Source organism: Mus musculus, chromosome 7 (assembly GCF_000001635.26).
Source record: "Mus musculus strain C57BL/6J chromosome 7, GRCm38.p6 C57BL/6J".
In the NCBI taxonomy this organism is placed as follows: domain Eukaryota; kingdom Metazoa; phylum Chordata; class Mammalia; order Rodentia; family Muridae; genus Mus; species Mus musculus.
This window is the reverse complement of record NC_000073.6, coordinates 123,427,367-123,448,452: the sequence shown is the minus strand read 5'-3', so window position 1 is coordinate 123,448,452 and position 21,086 is coordinate 123,427,367. Positions and strand designations below refer to the sequence as shown.

Sequence of the window (21,086 nt, the reverse complement as noted above, 5' to 3'; positions counted from 1 at the left end):
AGGCAGAGGTAGAGGCAGAGGCAGGCAGATCTCCTCTCCATGAATTCAAGGCAAGCCTTGTCTACATAGTGAGTTCCAGAACAGCCAGGGCTACATAATGAGATTATATCTTGGAAAAAAAAAAAACTAAATAAAACCATGTTTTGGGTTTTTTTTTGTTTTTTTGTTTTTGTTTTTTTTTTTTGTTGTTTTTTGTTTTTTAGGATGTGGATATAGCTAGATAGTAGATCTTTTACCTAACATACAAACGATCCTGGGTTCCCAGGGCTAGACACACACACACACACACACACACACACACACACACACCCCACACATTCACACAAGCATGCATACATTTATCTCATTGCCTGCAGTAAAATACTTTTCTAGACTATAGAGAGCTGCCTCTTGCTAATGGCTTCTCTTTCTGATACCCACAGGCCAATGACTGAACTTCTCTCTGTTAGTAGTGCTGACGTCCCCACACAGGTCCCAGCATCCAGGGACTGACCTCGTCTTTCGCCAACGATGACCTCAGTGTTCACACAGAGATTGTTCCTGCTGGGCGATGGGACCAGAAGATAGATCTAAGCTACACTGACACGTCCATCAAATCTTGAGAAAAGTTGAGGTTAGCATTTTGTTAAAGGCACAGAACAAAAAAGGAGCCCTTCTTCCCAGCCCCAGCTAGAATGGCTTATCTATTTCATCATTATATAATATAAAATGCATCATTCTAACTTATTTGTTGTTTGTTGGTTTATTTGAGAAAAAGTTTTACTCTGCTGCGTAGGCCAGCCTAGAACTCAAGATGTAACTCAGGCTGACCTGGAGCTCACTGATGCGTCTATCTCTACCTCTCAAAATTTGAGACTAAAGGAGTAAGCCAGAATACTGGTAGAAAAATATTTCTTTTCTTTTCTTTTTTTTGTCTCTCTGTGTTTAAGTTTTTAATGAATGAATAAATGAATGAATGAATGGCTTGTTTGTTGGTGTGGCTCCATGCACATGCTTGAGTGTACTGTTGCATGCCTGTGGAGGTCCGTGGACAACAGGCTTGGCAGTAATTGCTTTCACCCACTGGGCGCTCTTGCCACCCTTTGTCAATGTATATTTTGAGCTAGGGCCTCATGTAATCCAAGTTAGCCTTGAACTCTCTACATAACCAAAGTTAGTCTTGAACTTCTGGTCCACCTGGCTTCACCTCCCAAGGGCTATGGTTACAGGTGTAGGCCACCACAGCCAGTGGACATTTTAACCATCTTTAATGCTATGTTTGACAGCTTTAAGGACATTTCCTCTTGTACAACCATTGCCGTTATCCACCTCCCCAAACCATCCCATGTTTTAAAACCTGAATTATGCAACACATTTAATAGACCATCAAACAATTTCCCATTCTCCCCTGCAAGCCCCCGGAAGACACAGTTCTTTGTGTCTGTACAAACCCGACTGCTCTAAGTACCACATCAAGATGGAATCGTATTTGTTCCCAGGGCTCATCCGTGCCTCAGGCCTCATAATTCCATTCTCTTTATGACCACTGTAATCCACTGTACCATATATGCTGAATACTGCCCTTGGGTGTCAGTCCCCTGCCTAAGCTTCCTTGGGGGTTACAGTTGGGCCCCACCATGCCTGTTCATAATTGTGTTTGGTCTCTTTCTTCCCCGTATAAATGGCTGTGATCCTTAGCAGTCTTGCCTTTTCTCCTACATTCTCTCTCCTGCCCCACCTCTGTGATGGGTATTGTTTAAGACCTAACTCATCCCTCCTTTCATAATAGCCTCTTGACTCTGCTTGGGGGAACCACCCTTCCTCCACCCTCAGGTCACATGGATCAGGTAGCACTCCCACCCATTGCCACCAATGCTCAGCTCCCTGAAATGACGTCTTCCCCAACCCTTTGAGGCATAGGACCTTGCTCCGCAGACATCCCAGTTCTCAGGTCACACTCACTGGCTCAGGGATTTCTGGTCAATGGAAAGTGTCCGCTCTCTGTGGCCTGCTGAGAGAGACGGTGTAGACCAGAAGCTTCTGGAAGATATCATCGTCTCTGTGACAGAAAAGCAGAAGAAGGACAGGGCTACTCAGGGGAAGACAGACTTGGTAGAGCAAGACTTGGGCGCCCATATGCACCTTGGGTCTAACCATCTATCTGTTCTGCTTGGGTCCCCTCCTTAAGTCACTTCAAGCTGGGGGTTTATTTTGGCAAAAAGAAAAACAGGAAGACCTGTGCTTGCTGCTTCCATTCTTCTTCCAAAGCTACCACTGGCTTTTCAGACTTCGGAATTTCTAGGCGCCCTTGGGTCAGACACATCAGAGTGAGGAGGCATGCACCTGGTCTCCTGGACCACCGACATTGCTCATGGGTAAAGGGCAGGGCTACAGTTAGTCATCCTTCAGCACACCTATCTATCCAGGAAAGAGATGAGTAACTATCTCAGGAGTTTATAGCCAGCACAGTCAACATAAATGGCTGTTTTGTGAGGCAGAAGGCGAGAGCAAAAGCCACACTCAGAGAAACTGCCTTGGACTTAGTGACACCACCAGTGACCTGCCCCGGGTCAACAGACAGGCCGGACATCCTTCTTTGTCACCCTTTCAGGAATCTTGGCAATGTGAATCATTCTCCAGGATCCTTTCAGAGATGCAGATGTCCCCTGTGAGAATTAAGAAGCGGTGATGATCCACAAGTCTGTCTAGGGCCTTAGTAACTGAGACTGAGAAAGGAAGGACGAGTGGCAGGGTCCCAGCCAGAAGCCCAAGTAGTGCACACAGTGGTGTGGTGGCCTCTGACTGCAGAGGCAGTCGCTGTAGGTGGGCCAAGGTTTTACCAGCAAGAATGGAAGTGATACTGGTTTTCAAGGAGAGTGGAACTCCAGGCAGCAATAAGGAGTGATGGGGAAAAGGGTCAAGGGTTTGACTGAGTAACTGTGTAGTCAGTCTGGAGCCAGCTTGTTGAGAGCCAGACTCTGAAAGGAAGTAAAGAGCCACTGTGGAATGGGGTTGAAGGCTAAACTAGACAAGTCAGGGGGCAGTGGCTCAGTCAGTAAGATGCTTGCAGTACAAGCAGGAGGTCCAGAGCTTGATACCCAGTGCCCCTATTTAAAACACAAAAGCAAAAACAACACCAAAAGAAAGCTAGGCAGAGCCTCTAATCCCAGTGCTAGGGAGGTAGAGATAGGAGGAACCCTGGCTCTCACCAGCCAGCTCGGTTAAATCAACAAGTTCCAATTTCCTTGAGTGACCCTGCTTTTGTAAAGAAGGTGGAGATGCTGGAAAGACAACGACTCAGTGGCCAAAAGTGGTTGTTGTTCTTGCAGAGATTTGCTTCCCAGCAAGCATATGGCAGCTCACAACCATATGTAATTCCAGTTCCACGGGGTCCCAAACCCGCTGTGGGTACCAGCATGTACATGGCACATGCATATACTCAGTCAAAACCCTCAGACACATCAAATGAAAGTAAATCGTTAAAAAGAATAAAATGAAGAGAGACTAGGGAAGACACACTCAATATTGACATCTGGTCTCTACACACACTCATGCACATGCATGATCACACACATAGATTCACAATGATTACACAAGTGTGTATGTCTGGGCGGGGGTGGGTACCTGGATGCCAACGGGTAACCTCAGACACAATGGATTATGACCTTGTTTAATGTACCCAGTTCTCTGCAGGAGGCAGGTTATCTAAGTATTATTTTTATTTGATACAGGACAGAGTCAAGGTTCAAAGAGGTAAAGGGTGGACTATGTGGCCAGACCATGTACCTGTGAATAGTAGAGCTGGAAATGACCAAGTTGGCCTCCAAAGCCAGTACCTGATACCTTTCAATTGTCTAACTGATGACACTTTTCAAAGGCCATTTTGCAATCCCCTTCCCTTAGAAGACCATTTATTTCCATCAGTACGGTGTGGGGAAGGGAAGGGAAGGAAAGGGAAGGGAAGGGAAGGGAAGGGAAGGGAAGGGAAGGGAAGGGGAAGGGGAAGGGGAAGGGGAAGGGGAAGGGGAAGGGGAAGGGGAAGGGGAAGGGGAAGGGGAAGGGGAAGGGGAAGGGGAAGGGGGAGGGGAGGGGAAGGGGAAGGGAAGGGGAAGGGTAGGGAAGGGAAGGGGAGGGGAGGGGAGGGGAGGGGAGGGAAGGGGAGGGAAGGGGGAAGGGGAGGGGAGGGGAGGGGAGGGAAGGGGGAAGAGGAAGGGGAAGGGGAAGAGGAAGGGGAAGGGAAGGGAGAGAGAGAGAGACAGAGACAGAGAGACAGAGAGAAAGACAGAGACAGAGAGACAGAGAGAGACAGAGAGACAGGGAGAACAGTAGTTCTCAATTCCATGATGCCCAGGAAACACAAACAACCCTATCAACCTGAATGAAAACAACAGAAGACCTTTGACGCATAAATGCTATCAGGCAAAGATAAGGCATGCATTGTGTTTCAAGGACTTCTTGATTTAAAGCCAGCATGAATAATACTCAGTTTCTTGATAACTGGTAAGTTTTTTTTTAGATGAGTCCTTTTAGACTCAAGAATATGCGTGGAAATCACTGGCTTTGTAGATAGTGGCTAAACTTACCTATATAGTGGCAGAAAGCTGAGCTGTCCGTTTAAAAATAAGTAAATAAAACAAAGTTGAAACTGAATCTTACCTTTCTTTAAATTCACTTTACATCCTGATCACAGCCCCTCTCCCTCCTGTCTTCCCATTCCCACCCTTACAAATCCCTCTCCTTATTGCTCCCTCCCCTTCTCCTCAGAGTAGGGGAGCCCCCCTTGGGTACCACCCCACCCTTAAAATAAATGCTAAGTGGGCCAAAGGTCAGCCTGTGAGGGGAAGCATGGCAGCACTAAAATAAATCACGGAGGGCATCCTATAAAGGTGATGAGTTGGCATGACCTGAGCACGTACACTCTCGTGACTGGAGCCTGAACACTCTCGTAAAGAAGTCCAAAGAAACCCATCAGTTCTCAGGAGATCCAAAACAGAACTTGTAAACCAGAAGAGTCATCACCAGAAACAAGGTCCGTAAAGGCTCAGTGTTGTAAAGAGATGACCTCAAGGAAAAGCAGTCTCTGTTTAATTAGCATCACAGTGAAAGCAGAAGATGAGAGTTTTAGTGAAAATTGTTTCATGACATAAAGGCCACTTGGGAGTATTTGAGTAGTATTTCTTACAGGGGCTGGGGAGATGGCTCAAATACTGAAGCATTTGTCTCACACTCATGAGGACCTGAGTTCAGAGCCCCAGGACTCATGTAAAAAGCCAGGTGTACCAGGACTCATCCAGTGCTGAGGAGATGAGGACTGAAGGATCATGGGATTTTCCAGGCAACTAGTCTGACTGAGTCAGTTAGCGTCAAGGTCAATGAGAGACCGTGTGTGGAGGATGATGGAGGAAACATCTGACAAGGACCCCTGGCCCTCACATCCACTGATGCTCATGTGTTTGTGTGAACACACGCACACGTGCGCACACACATACATACATATGGAGTTACAGGCTGTCGTGAGTCACCTGACATGGGTGCTAGAAAAGAACTCAACTAAACTTTTCTTCTGGAAAAGTAATGTGTACTCTTAACCACTAAGCCAGCAAGAGAAAAAAAATTAACCAGTTGGACATTCTCTTCTCTTCTCTTTCCTTCCTTTTTGTTCCTCTTCCTCTTCCCCTTCCCTCCCTCTCTCCCTCCCTCCCCCCCCCCGCCTCCATCCCTCCTTCCCTTCCTTGTGTCTTGTAGCCTAGACTGGCCTTGCCATGTTGTTGAAGAACCTTAAAGTTCCGACCCTTCTGCCTCTGATTCTCAAATCCTAGGATTACAAACATGTTCCACCATGCTCACTGTATGCAACCTAGTATTTAATGTAATTTTTACATGGTGATAGAAATACAGAAAACATATTTACAAACCTTAGGGGAAAACACATGTTCATCAGGAGAGAGTTAAAGGAACATATGTGAGAGTGGAAGCCAGCCCTCCCCTATCACAGTGACTATTTCTCAATCCCCCGTGACAGCTTCAGAGATACCTGCTGCAGTGCTGGGTGTGAAACAAAAAAAGCAAAGTTACTGAGATCAGCAACTGTTGGCTGCATTCTGCTACTTTCCAATTAAGAAATGTCATAGAAGGGACTGAAGAGATGGCTCAGTGACTAGGAGCCTTGGCATGTCATAGAAGGGACTGAAGAGATGGCTCAGTGACTAGGAGCCCTGGCATGTCATACAAAGGACTGAAGAGATGGCTCAGTGACTGGGAGCCCTGGCTGCCCTTGCAGAGACTCTGGATTCAGTTTCAAGCACCCACCAGGAAGTTTCCAACTGTCTGTAACTCCAGTTCCAGAGGCTCTAATGCCCTGTTCTGGCTTCTATGGGCACTGGATAAACATGGTGTAGTTACATATATGCAAGCAAAACATTCATACACATAAAACAAAAATAAGTATCTTTAAAAAAAAAGAAAGGAAGAAAGAAAGAAAGAAAGAGAGAGAGAAAGAAAGAAAGAAAGAGAGAGAGAGAGAGAGAGAGAAAGAGAGAGAGAAAGAGAGAAAGAGAGAGAGAGAGAGAGAGAGAAAGAAAGAAAGAAAGAAAGAAAGAAAGAAAGAAAGAAAGAAAGAAAGAAAGAACACCATTGAAGAAAATGAGTGATGTAATATGTGGATTGCCAAGATCATCCAAATATTCTGACGAATAAAAACATAACAGGAGTGCAGGCTTTCTGTTCATTTTGATTTTGAGAAGGTCCTCTCTATGTAGTCCTGAGCATCTAGAAGCTCACTATTTAGACCAGACTAGCCCAGAACTCAGGGCTCCCGCTGAGTGTGAGGATTAAAGGCATGAGCCATCACGCTTGGCCCTGAGTGCAGGGTTTAAAGACAAGCTGATTCTCACCCTATCAGGTTGACAGTGTAGACTGGCCATCACAGTGGCCCAATATTAAAAATTAAGCTGACACTTCCTGTTTGCTTTTGGACCCCAGGACAAGGGGCTAAGGTGCATACTTTGCATATCAAAGCAGACCTGGCCTCCAGGTTCTCCCAGAATCCCTCAGACCCTACCTGGCATGCCCTGACCCCAACCCTGAACTTTCCAGTCCAGGGGCTGGGCTGCCTTCCTCCAAAGAGTCTTCCCTATATAATCCAGACATTTTGGTCTCTTCTCTCTCTTCTCCTTTTCTCTCTCTGCACTCATACCTTCTCTCTTTCTCTCCCTCCCCCTTCTCCTCGTGGAAACTTCCCTATCTGAGAGTTCTGAATCTTGATCATGGGCAGCCAGTGGAGGCTCTCTTCTGCACTGGACAGAACTTGAGCACTAGGAGTCCTCAAAGCATACACAGTGACACACTTCCTCCAACAAGGCCACACCTCCTAATAGTGCCACTCCCCATAGGCCAAGCATATTCAAACCACCACATCCCCTCTAAGAAGTCTTTAGATATTATGTCCAGTCATCTGTATCACCACACAGCAGACACATCTCTTTATATTCTCGGGAAGGATGTTCTTAGGGAGGGTTGTAATAACTAACCCCCCACAAAACCAGTCCTCCCACCACCACTTTTTACTGAAAGCCATTTCTTTTTCATGCAACATATTCAGATTATGGTTTTACCTCCCTCAAATCCACCAAGAGTCTCTCCGTCTCCCCTCTCACTTGGAGTCACACCCTTCCTGTCTCTCCTTAGAAAACAGACAGGCATCTAAAGATTAGTAATAAAAAAGATAAAAGAAAAAGAAACGGGAATAGGACAAAACAAACAAATAAACAGAAGAAAGTAACCAAAGGAAAAACACAAGAGGCTGGGCAATGGTGGCACACGCCTTTAATCCCAGCACTTGGGAGGCAGAGGCAGGCGGATTTCTGAGTTCGAGGCCAGCCTGGTCTACAGAGTGAGTTCCAGGACAGCCAGGGCTACACAGAGAAACCCTGTCTCAAAAAAACAAAAAAAAAATAAATAAATAAAAAATAAAATAAAAAGCACAAGAAACACACAGAGACACAGGGATACACATAAGGATCCCATAAAAACAGAGAACCTGAAGCCATAGTACATACACAGAGAACCTGTAAAGTTAAAGGAAGAGGAAGAGGAGGAAGAGAAAGAGGAGCAGTTGCAGAAGGAGAAGAAGGAAGGAAGGAAGGAGGGAAGAAGGGAAGGAAGGAAGGAAGGAAGGAAGAAAAGAAGAAAAGAAGAAAAGAAGAAAAGAAAATGAAAAGGAAAAATAACATCCTGACAAAATGTTATGAGAACAAAGAAGAGCTGGATAGATGGCTCAGCGGTTAAGAACACCTGACTGCTCTTCCAAAGGTCTTGAGTTCAAATCCCAGCAGCCACATGGTGGCTCACAATCATGCATAATGAGATCTGACACCCTCTTCTGGTGCGTCTGAAGACAGCTACAGTGTACTTAGATATAATAAATAAATCTTTAGGCCAGAGCGAGCAGGGCTGACCTGAGTGAGCAACTTTCATTTCTAGCAACCACATGATGGCTCACAACCATCAGTACAGCCACAGTGTACCCATATACATTAAATAAACAAATAAATAAATAAATAAATCTTTGAGAGAGAGAGAGAACAAAGAACCTCCCAAGATGCTACTGAGTTCATTTTGTGTTGGCCATCTACTCATGGTCATGATGCCTACTCTTAAGAGTGGTTTACATCTCCAGTGAGACTCCCTTCAAGAAAATGTATTTCATTTTTGAGTGGTTACCAATTAAAAATTGCTTCTGGGTTAGGGCTGGGGATGTCCACTTCCACTTCTGCCAGTAGTAAGACCCCATCTAGTGCAGACCTGTGCAGGCCCTGAGCACGCTGCCACAGTCTCTGTGAGTTCCTGTGTATGTTGATCCTGCTGTGTTTAGAGAGCCTTATTTCCTTAGTGTGCTCCATGCCCTCTGGCTCCTACGCTTTTTCTACCTCGAGTTTCCTGAGCCCTGAGGGGAGGGATTTGATGGAGACATCTCATTTACAACTGAGTATTTGAAGGTTTCTTGTTCTCTGTACATTGCCGAGCTATGGGTCTCTGTATTTGTTCTATCTAGCACAGGAGGAACATTCTCTGATGATTGCTGAGTGGGACACTAATAAAATGGATACAGCAGAGTGTAGTTAGGACTCTTTTATCTATGTTCTTTTACAACAGTAGTATTTGGTTTTCCCCTAGGTCCCTGGCCCATCTGGCTTCAGGTTCCTGGCCATCAAAGCAGAGTCAGAGATGGCATGGTGGTCCGAGTGAGAATGGCTTACATAGGCTCATATATTTTAATGCTCAATCACCAAGGAGAAGAATTGTTTAAAAGGATTAGAAGGATTAGGAGAATTAGGATTGTTAGAGAAAATTTCACTGGGGGTGAGCTTTGAGGTTTCAAAAGCCCATCATGGGTCCAGAGTATCTCTGCCTGTGGATCAGGATGTAAATCTCTTAGCTTTAGGGCCATGCCTGCCTACAGGCCACCATGCTTCCTGCCATGATAATGAACTAACCCTGTGAAACTATAAGCAAGGTACTAGTTAAATGCTTTCCTTTATAAGAGTTGTCTTGGTCATGATTTCTCTTCACAGCAATTAAACAGTGACTAAGACAAATGGGTTCCATCCCATGGAGTGGGCCTTAAATCCAATCAGATACTGGCTAGTTACTCTAACAAACTTTGTGCCACTATTGCATTAGCACATGACCCAGGAAGGTCGTCACTGTAGAACAAAGGTTTGAGGCTGGGTTTGTGTTTATCTTTCTCCTTTGGTAGTATGCTGAGTACCTTCCAGTACCATGAACACTAGTCAGTAGGGGTGAAGGCTCTAGGTAGATACCAGCTTGATTTCTATATGTTCAATGAATTTTGTAGGTGTTGTCTTCAGCTATAGGGTCTTACTGTCAGCATGTGGAGAGCAACCAATAACTATGGCAATAGTGTAGGTTGTTTGGGGATTTCCATGGGGCCCCTTTGGCCAATAATTTAATTAGAGATAATCCATTCCTGTCACTGGAAAGCTTCATTTGGTGATAAGAAATGTCCACTTGGGGCTCCATCTCTCCCACTATTTAGCAGTTTCATTAAGATTGTGTGTGTGTGTATACATACATACATACATACATACATATATATATATATATGCATATATACATATACACACATATATGTATACACACACACACACACACACATGTATACATTTTAGGAAGCTTCTACTGTATTAGATTTCCACACAAGGGTCAAATGACCCCTAGTTTTAGCTGACCCTCCCCATATCCCATCCCTTACTTTTCTCCATATTTGACTTCCCATTCCTGCCCCCTCACCTTATTCATCGATAACTATCCATTCTGTGTCCCCTTCATTACAGAGATCCATCCTGTAGGCATAATATTTTGTGCATTGTATAAAGATTATCCTTGTGTCATTCAAATGCTGATTTTTCTGCCCTCATATCTTGTTTCAATCCAGACAGGCCATTGTAATACTTAGGTCAAGAATCTCCTGTCTCAAGTTTGTATAAAGAATGCTAATCATTTATTCTCTGCCTTGTCATTAAAAGCTGATCATCCAATGGCTGGGCATAAGAGAGAACAGGGTGGGACTTCCACCAGCCAGGGGAGGGAGGGAGAGAGTAAGACAGATTGAGCCACAAGGAGGGAGGAAAGTAGATATCATGAGAGTTCAGCTGGAGCATGGAAGGCCCTAAATGCAAGTGTTATGGGGATTTGGGGTGGTAGGTAGCCAGATTAGTTTAGAGGATTAAATCAGATCAAATGATTGTCCAGGTATTACAGTAATGCTTGATTAAATAAATCTTGGTCTCTCTGTGTCTTTATTGGGGAATTAGCAAGGATAAAGAAAAAACAGCTGCTGTATTAATTTACTGCATACATTTGTATTAAATATTATTACTATTACACCAATCCTCCCCCTCTAATCCTTTATTCTATGCCTACCTAACCTCTGTGATTATATGGACTATAGTTTGCATACTGAAGACTTAAGAGCTAATTTCCACATATAAGCAAATACATGGCATAATTGCCATTCTGGGTCTAGGTTACCTCACTCAAGATCCTTTCATTCCTAACTCCACTCACTTACCTGGCAATTTCATGATTCCATTTTTTAATAGCTGAGTGGTATTTCATTGTGTAAATGTACCATTTTTTTCTCTATTGATCTGCTGATGGACATCTAGGCTATTACCAATGCGTGGCTATTATTAATAAAGCAGCAATGAACATGGTTGAGCAAGCGTCTCAGCACAGGATGAAATGTCCTCGGTGTACATGCCCAAGAGAGGTAGAGCTGGCTCTTGAGATAAATGTCTTTCCAGATTCCTGAGGGAGCACCACACTGATTTCCACAGTGGCTGCACAGGTTTCCACTCCCACTGGCAATGAATGAGTGTTCCATGTACTCTTCATCCACTGTCATTTGTTTATTGATCATGGCAATTCTAATTGGTATAAGACAAAATCTTAAAAATAGTTTTGATTTGGATTTCTTTGATAACTAAGGATGGTGAGCACTTCTTTATGAGCTTCTCAGCCATTTGAGTTTCCTCTTGAGAGTTCTCTGCTTAGATCTATATCCCACTTTGGATTGGGTTGTTTGTTTTCTTGATGTCCAGTTCGTTTGTTTTGTTTGTTTTTTAGTTCTCTGTATATTTTAGATATTAGTCCCCTATCAGATGTGCAGTTGGTAAAAGTGTTTTCCTATTTTGTAGCGTGCTGCTTGGTCTGAATGACAGTGCCCTTTGCTCTCCAGGAGCTTTTCAGCTTCATGAGGTCCCATTTATTAATTGCTGTTCTTAGTGCCTGTGCTGTCAGTGTATGGTTCAGGAAATCTTTTTTTCTGTGCCAATGAGTTCAAGCCTGTTCCCCACTTACTCTTCTGTCAGATCCAGGGTGTCTGGACTTATTTTGAGGTCTTTGATCCATTTGGAAATGAGTTTGTGCAGGGTGATGAGTATGGATATATTTGGATTCTTCTACATGTAGCCATCCAGTTTAACCATCACTATTTGTTGAAAATGCTGTCTTTTCCAGTATGTATTTCTGATTTCTATATTTCAAAAAAATCAAGTGTCTATGGGTGTGTGGACTTATGTCTGTGTCTTTAATTTGATTCCAAATTAAATGTTTCTGTTGTGTTATGCCAACACCATGCTGTTTTTATTACTATAGATCTTTAGTACAAATTGAGATGGGGACAGGTGGTTCTTTTATTATTCGGGAATGTTTTAGCTAGCCTGGTCGTGGTGTGTGTGTGTGTGTGTGTGTGTGTGTGTGTGTGTGTGTGTTTTTCCATATGAAGTTGAAAATTGTCCTTTAAAGCTCCATGAAGAATTGTGTTGGAATTTTGATTGTAGATTGCTTTTGATAGGATTTTCACTATATTAATCCTCAATCCATGAGCATGGGAGAGCTTTCATCTCCTAATATCCTCTTCAATTGTTTTATTCAGTGTCTTAAAGTTTTGATCATACAAAGTCTTTCACTTGCTTGGTTATAGTTACCCAAGATATTTTCGATGGGATTGTGAAAGGTGTTTTCCTATTTTCTTTCTCAGTCTGCTTAACATTTGTTTATATGAAGACTAATGATTTTTATATGTTAATATTGTATTATGCTACTTTGCTAAAAGAGTTTACCAGCTGTAGAAGTTTCCTACTGGAATTTTTGGGGCCACTTATATGTACTATCATACCATCTACAAATAAAGATACTTCAACTTCTTCCCTTCCTATCTTTATCCCCTTGATCTCCTTCAGTTATCTTACCACTCTAAGATTTCTAGTAGTATACTGAACAGTGTATTAGTCAGGGTTCTGTAGAGTAACCGAATTTACACTACACTAGACACACACACACACACACACACACACACACACACACACACACACACACATTCATAAATATATCCAATAATGGTTGCCCATGAATGGAAGGTCCAAGAATCCAAATTGTGTGGCTAGATGCCTCAGCTTGGAATCCTGAAGAAGTAAACTAATGCCAGTGAAGGAATGCTCTTGCAGGCAAGAGCAAGACCAAGTAGGCAAGGAAATAACACTTCCTTCTTCAATAGCCTATAGGCTTCTTGCAGAAGGCATGGCCCAGATTAGAGGTGGGTCTTCTACCTCAAAAGATCTTAAAGGATGGGTCTTCAAATTATGTAAAAATCTTTCACAGGTGTGGCCCATTTCTTGGTTTTAGTCAATTTCAGATGTAGTCAAGTTGACAATCAAGAACAGCCATCACCAGTAGGCATGGAGAAAGTGGACAATTTGTCTTGTTCCTGATTTTAGTGGAAAGTCTTTAAGTTTGTGTCCAATTAGAATGATTTGGCTGAGGGCTTGCTGTGAATTGCCTTTTTTATTTTGTGCTGTGTCCCTTGTATTCATAGTCTCTCCAGGACTTTTACCATGAAGTTCTGTTAGATTTTGTCAAAGGCCTTTTATGTATCTAATGAGATGATTATGTGGTTTTTATCTTTTAGTATCTTTTGTGATTAATTCCATTTTTGATTTACACATGTTGAACCATCTTGGCATCTCTGAGGTGAAGCCTATTTGATCATGGGAATGATCTTTTTGATGTGTTCTTGGATTTAGTTTACAAGTATTTTACTGAGAATTTTTGGCACCTATGTTCATAAGGAAAATTGTTTTGCAATTCTTTTTCTTTGTTGAGTCTTTATGTGGTTTAGGTATCAAAATAACTTTGACCTCATACAAAAAACTCGGTAATGTTCAGTCTGTTTCTATTTTGTGGAATAATTTGAGGAGTATTGGCATTAATTCTTCTTTGAATATCTGGTAGAATTCTGTACTAAAACCATCTGGTCCTGGGATTTTTGTGGTCAGGAGACTTTTAATTACTGCTTCTATTTCACTGAGGGTAACAGGTCTATTTAACTTGCTTATTTGTTCTTGCTTTAATTTTAATAGGTGGGAAATATCAAGATATATCCATTTCCTTTGGATTTTCCAATTTGGTGGAATACAAGTTTTTAAAGTATGTCTTTATGATTCTCTGGATTTCCTTCATGTCTGTTGTTATGCTGCCCTTTTTATGTCTAATATGGTTAATTTGGCTTTGAGTTAGGCTTTCTTATTTTTCTCAAAGAACCAATTTTGTTTTGTTGATTCTTTGTATTTTTGTTTCTATTTTATTGATTTTAGCCCTTATTTTGATAATTTCTTGTCATTTACTCCTTTGATGTGCTATTTATCCTTCTCATTTTAGAACTTTCATACATGCCATTAAATTATATGCGGTTGCTTTCATTATTTTACATAGGCACTTAGTGCTATGAACTTGTTTCTTAGACTCACCTTCATCGTGCCCCATAAGTTTGGTTATGTTTTATTTTCACTTTCATTCCATTCTAAGAAGTTTTTAATTGCTTTCTTAATGTCTGTCTTTATCCATTTTTCATCCAATAGAGAGTTGTTCCATTTCCACGAGTTTGTAGGCTTTCTGTTGTTTCTGCTGTTATTAATATCCATCCATATAAGGTGTTATTTCAGTTTTTTCGTATTTGTTGAGACTTGCTTTGTGTTAACATATGTGTTCAATTTGGGAGAAAATTCCATGATCTGCTGAGAAAGTATATTCCTTCGTGTTTCAGTGAAATATTCTGTAAATATTTCTTAGATCCATTTGGTTTATGATGTCAGTTAGCTCCAGCATTTCTGTTTAGTTTTTGTCTGGACAACCTGTATATTTATGAGAGTTTGGTATCACTATGTGATGTTCAATATGTGACTTTAGCTGTGGTATTGTTTCTTTTTACAACTTTGAGTGTCCTAGTGCAAACACTAATGCATAGATCTTTAGACTAGCAACATCTTTTTTGTGGATGCTTCCTTTAACAAGTATGTAGTGTCCTTCCCTATCTCTTTTGATTAATTTTGGTTTGAAGTCTATTTTGTATTAAAATGGCTACACTGGCTTGCTGGGTTTCTTTTGGGGGGAGGGTATGTGGTCATTTGCTTGGGATATCATTTTTCCATTCTTCTGCCCTACGGTGATAACTATCCTTGATGTTAAGGTGTGTTTCTTGGATGCATAGAAGGATGGGTCTTGTTTTTTAATCAAGTCTGCTAGACTGTGTGGTTTTTTTTGGGGGGGGGAGGGAAATTGAGACTATTGCTGTTGAGAATTATCAATGAGCAGTGTTTGTTAGTTCCCATTGCTCTGGTGTGCCCTTTTCACACACACACACACACACACACACACACACACACACACACACACACACACACACACACACACACAATTTTATTTGGCTAAGGTATCCATTTCTTTTATTTTGTCTTCAATGTTTGAGAGTCTCTTCCATTTCTTATATTCTATTGGTAAGGCTTGCCTGAAAGGTTCCTGTTGAGCTCCAAAGTTTTTTATTTCCAGATTTCCCTCAGTTTGGACCTTCTTTACTATAGAGTCAATTTCCACTTTTATGTCTTGAACGATTTTTTTTTCCATTTCATTCCACTGTTTGATGGTGTTTTCACAGAGTTCATTAATGGATTTATTCATATCCTCTTTAAGGTCCCTGAGCATATTTTGAAGTCCCTGTCTTGTGTTTTAGCTATATTGCCATTTCTCCAGGCCTACTGTAGTAGGGTTGCTGGGCTCTAGTGGAGACATATTGTTCTGGCTGTTATTGTGTTTTTTGCACTGCTGTCTAGTCATCTGGGTTTGGGATGGTTGTAATTCTAGGTACTACTAGCTTATCTTGAGTTTGTTGGGTGGGAGCTTCCATTGCTTTTTCTGTTTCTTAGGAGAGTGTGATGGCTGTTGGGTTGCCTGGTAGAAAATGCTTTGGAGATCCTGCCAGGAGTGGCATTGGGAGTCCTGGGTAGAATGTCTTTCTAGGTATTGGGAGCTGACACTAAGGAATGGGGATGGGCTAGAACCAAAGCTTAAGAGGGTCTACAGGAAGGAGGAAAGCTGAGTATGCCACCAGTGTCCTCATCTTCATAGATCCTTGGGAATGGGGGAAGAGAGGAAGGAGAGACCAGAGCAGGCGGTCTGCTACAAATCTGGGGATAATACTGGGGGTTGGAATTGGAGGAGAGGGCTTTTAAAGTGCCAAATGGCCCAAATATGTGTGCTCTCACAGGGCACTTGTGGCTTTCTTGCAGCTTCCCAGAGGAAACATGCACGTCAGAAGCACACCACTAATAGTCACATGTAACTAACCGGGTCGCTCTGACAGTTACGTTTTATTAGAAACATCCTTCACTTGCTCGTCCTCACCTGGACACCTCCAACTCTCACACAGTACCTCTTGCACTGCAGGGCTTGTTCATGTTTGTATGCTATCCCAGGAAGGATGGTATCTTGTAGGCTTGGAGTGTTTATTTAAATACCTACTTTTTTTGTTTTTGTTTCTTTTTGTTTTTCGAGACAGGGTTTCTCTGTGTAGCCCTGACTGTCCTGGAACTCACTCTGTAGACCAGGCTGGCCTCGAACTCAGAAATCCGCCTGCCTCTGCCTCCCGAGTGCTGGGATTAAAGGCATGCGCCACCACGCCCGGCAAAATACCTACTTTTAATATTGGTTGTTAAATGCTTTAACCTCCCTTCTTGCCCACCACCCACCAGAGGTCGTGTGAAAGAAAGGTTATTAGGACACAGAGGAAGTAAATCTGCTTAGAAATTGTTCTTTTTGAGCGAATCCCATCTGCTTTGTCAGGAAATCAGCAGTTTAGTTCACAGGTGTCAGCAGCAGAAACTTGATACACTTGAAAACTCTTCATGGACGTACCAGCGGTCCAGTTCAGTGTCAGGATAGCAGCAGCAGCAGCTCAAACCTAGCAGAAACAGCCAGACCTCAGCTGAATCTGCAAGAGTCGGCAGGAGGATTAGGACCAGCAGGGACACCAAGAAAAGTTTTTGGCCAAGCCTCTCTCAATGACTAAGAAGCTTTCTCATCTGGAGATTCATTTTCTGTTCAGGCTGTCTCAGCAAACCTACTCCCACTAACGCACACTGCAAGAGGAGCACACCCTAAGTCTCCCTGGAGTACTGCCTCAAGGTTCCCCACAGTGCAGCAGGGGGCTATGACCTCAGCTAAGAGCTGTGTCAGCTTCCCCGTGGCCGTCCCTGTTCATGCAGTTCCAGTGATGGGGGGCCCTGATCTGCAGCATGACTATATTAATCTCATTAGTGCTGCTGGCTTCATCACAATCCCTCCCGGAGACTGGAAACAGCACACATTTATCTCCTTGTAGTTCTGGAGATCAGAAAGAGGAAATCAGTAACTTTAGGCCTAAGGTCAAGTTTTCTGTGGAGGTGGGGCAGGTGTGTGTGTGTGGTGGGGGGCTCTCCTGGGACTCCTGGCCTTTTTATAGATCTAATCTTTATTAGTTTTAGTGATGCATGTACGTACATGCACACCCATTTGTGGGTGTATGCATGTGATTGCAGAGACCCATAGAGAACAAGGGCCTTAGAGACCCCTGGAATTGGAGTAATAGGAGCCACCCAATATGGGTTCTGGGAGCTGGATTTGGGTTCTCTGCAAGAACAGTATGTGCTTTTAACCTCTGAGCCATCTTTTCAGCCTCCTGGCCTTTTTAGCTTCTAGTTGTTTTTATTACTTATTCTTTGGCCTCCCACATCTCTGAAATCTCTCTCTCCACAATCTCTGTTCTGTCACTGCCCCTCGTCTGGCTTATGTGGACCTTGTGGTTGAATCAGAGCCCCAGACGATCCCTTGAGACCCTTACCTTAATCTCATTGACAAAATGCCTATTTACACAAGTGACATATGGCCGGGTTTCAAGGAGTTAGGGTCCTTTAGGGAGGCATTATCCAACCTGCTAAGGTAACCAGAACGGAGGAGGCAAGTAAGCAGGCCAGCCTGGCAAAGGCGGCAGCAAGAGGAGCCTCCACAGAGGAGCTCCAGCATCCGCAGCAGGTCAAGGGCTAAGGGTCACAGCCCATGAGGTGTTGCAATAAAGAGCACAGGGAGGAGTAAATTCCCAAATGGATTCTGACTCACAGGGTAAACCAAGGTCCAAGTTAAGACTCAGGATGCAGGATTTTAGCTGCCATGGATTTGAACCCTGGCCCACCCCAGAGAGCAAAGAATGTCATTGTACAGATGTAGCAGAGTCTGACACAAATGGCAAGTGAGATTTATTTAAACAATGATACTGACAGGAACAGGATCTGGTGTGACCACCTTTGTAACCACGGGTTCCGGATGTGCAGCAGGACCAACAAAGTGAGGCTGCACATCTCTCAGGAGGCCCTGGCACTCCCTTAGCTAGAGCCTTCACCTTCCACCCCAGCACGAGCCTTCAGCAGATCAATAGGTTATCTCCTTCAAACCTAAGGGAGAAACAGAGATGCTGTCAGACGCTGTGGCAGAGTAAAGGAACCAGGGAGCGTGCACACTGGCCCTGGGCACCAGAATGACTCACTGCTGGACCTTACTCTCTTCCTGTGTGAGGCAAGATCGTAGAAGGAAGTGAAAAGTCAGGCCAGCTTTTGTTTATGGGTGGCTTAAAACAGATTTAGAAAGCATTTCATAACACTTTATGAGCTCTCTGCAGTAAATGTCCAAAATTTACTAACTGCTGAACTTTGAACAAACACAAAGAGGGTTCTTCACCTTGTGCTGGCACACCAAAGATGCCTGACCTTAGAAGGGTTACTACCCAACCTGGGTGTGGCGTGCACACCTGTAAGCCCAGCACTCGGGAGGCTGAAGCACAAGAGCCAGCTTGAGGTCAGCCTGCACTTCAGAGTGAGACCACCCTGTTCCCAAAGCAAACAACAAAAACAAACAAAAACAAACAACCAAACAACAGTTAGCTTAGCTCATTAGAAACCTCTCTTTCCAAACGCTTGGGGAGGCTAAGTATATTCTGACCTAGCCTTATGATAGAATTTAATATACTCGTTATAGTTATGTTCATTAAGAAGGCTCATGTCACATGATTACACTGAAAAGATGCAGGGCTCCAGCAGCATAAGGGCAGGGTGAAGGCCAGGAGTGTCCCACCCTCCTCATGACTCCATCAAGTCAGGTGAGGCACAGCTGGAATTCTGGGAGGAATGCCAAGTTTAAGGTAAGGCTGCACTGACATGTCTCAAAACAATCAAAGAAAAATGGCAATTAATTTTTATAAATGTCAGCAGATAACTAAACAGCAGTGTCCAGAGACCAGGCAAGGAGCACCACTGGAGGCCACCTGAGGCCAGGCCATGGGGCCTGCTGTGCTCTGCTTTTCCTAAGCTTCCCAAGTCCCAAGTACAACTTCCTTTATAATTAGGAGAGGTTCTGATATAAAACACAGCAATAAAGGGCTTTCCATCCAAACCACATTGGTGGGACTCCATGGGAAGTTAGGGGCCCAAGAAGGCTGCACAGCCACTGCCTGCCTGTCAGGGGTTTCTCAGGTCACATCTGTGGGAGGTACCAGGGACCTGGAATCTGATGTGCTCTCGCTGGACTATTCTGAAAAATCAGTCACTGGGAAGCAAAAACAACAGTGGCAAGAGTCAGCAGACGCTGGGTCGAAACATGGAGAGTCAGGTGCCAAGGTGCCTGTCTAACCATGGTCTTCCCTGCCTCTGTCACCTTAACCCTAGACAAGGAGAGAGAAACTGCCCGGGAAGCTGAGCAGGTCCATCTATCTATCTATCTATCTATCTATCTATCTATCTATCTATCTATCTATCTATCTATCTATCTATCTTCATGTGTGTTTGTTTATTTACTTACTTATTTACTTTTATGTGTTTTGCCTGCACATGTGTCTATGTGAGGGCAACAGATTATCTGAAACTAAAGCTACAGACAGTTTTGAGCTGCCATTTGGGGGCTGGGATTTGAACTCAGGACCTCTGGTAGAGCAGTCAGTGCTCTTAACCACTGAGCCATTTCTCCAGCCCCTGAGTGGGTCTTTTGGATACCAAATGATCCACATGTTAGTATCTAGTAAACTGGGCTCTGTGCTTGTGGAGGGTAAATAAATGCTGGTTATTTATGTTACAATTATTACTTTAACTCTTCAAGGTTTTCAACTTTCCCAACTGCAGAAACCCCTTAGCTGGTGGGACAAGGGCTGGCTGGTTATTTGGGGAACTGCAGTTTAAAGAATTCACCTAATCTGTGCTATTAAAACCTGAAGGAGGAAACCATGACTTCTCTGGACACACTGTGTGCACGCATAGACATTTCCCTAGTTCTCTGAACCTGACCTTCCAGGTGTGCCTTTCCTCTTTGGAGAGGCCCAATCGAGAGAAACGCGATGGATCTCTTACCAAGCTCCTGGCCGCCGCGGGTGGCCCAGCACAGGCAGTAATGGCGCATGAGCTGCTCCAGGAGCTCCATCTCATCCAGGAACTCGAGGGATTCTATTCTGTGCAGGAATCACAGAGTTAGAAAGGAAGCCGCTGACCCACAGTCCTGACGCCTTCATGACACTACATGGAAAGGAGCTGGGTACAAACTGTGCACGCTGTGGCTAAGACGAAGGGAGGTGTGACGTGGCTCAGCAGTTAAGAGCACTGCTGCTCTTCCAGGGGATCCAGGTTCAATATTCAGCACCCACCCAATGGAGACTCACAACAGTCCTAACTCTAGTTCCAGGAAATCTGGTGCCCTCTCTGGCCTCTGGGGACAGGCACCAGGCACACCCTGCATGTGTGCATACATACAGGCAAAACACTCACACGTGTGAAAATAAATATATTTTCAAAAAGAAGAAAGAGGGCTGGACTTTTAGTGCCGGGGAACAGCACACACTTGTGCAAGCTACAGATACACGCGCTTCTTTCTTTTCTTGAAGAAAGAAGGAGGGTAAGGAAGGAGAGTGTGTGTGTGTGTGGGGGGGGGGGCAAGGAAGGCTGAGAGGAGAGAGGAAGAGGAGGAGGAAGGATTACTTATCTCAAAAGTCAAGACACACAAACCAGAAAGATAGGTTCACGGAAAAGGACCAATTTCTTTGCCCTATTAAGAGCTAAAGCTTCAGTATGAAAAACTAGTACAATAATTTAAAAGATGAAGAAAAAAGATCATTCCAATAGAGAAGAAAAACAAATATAGATAAAGACACAAGATCTTAGGGATACATTGCTGTGATGAAA

The 21,086-nt window shown here is 43.6% G+C and overlaps 1 protein-coding gene across 3 annotated transcripts in view; it reads right to left on the bottom strand.

Moving 5' to 3' along the window:
• Positions 1-18,094: 18,094 nt before the first annotated feature.
• Positions 18,095-21,086, bottom strand: part of Lcmt1 (leucine carboxyl methyltransferase 1) — a 52,556-nt gene continuing 49,564 nt past the window's right edge. For 2 of the 3 annotated variants that reach the window (NM_025304.3, NM_001355050.1), the window contains 2 exons: positions 20,262-20,359; positions 18,095-18,320 (listed from right to left, as the gene is read on the bottom strand). In NM_025304.3, the coding sequence (NP_079580.2) occupies positions 18,298-18,320; positions 20,262-20,359 (121 nt within the window). In that variant the 3' untranslated portion in view covers positions 18,095-18,297. The remainder of the gene's footprint in view (positions 18,321-20,261; positions 20,360-21,086) is intronic. The other variant, XM_030242666.1, reaches the window with a different exon arrangement.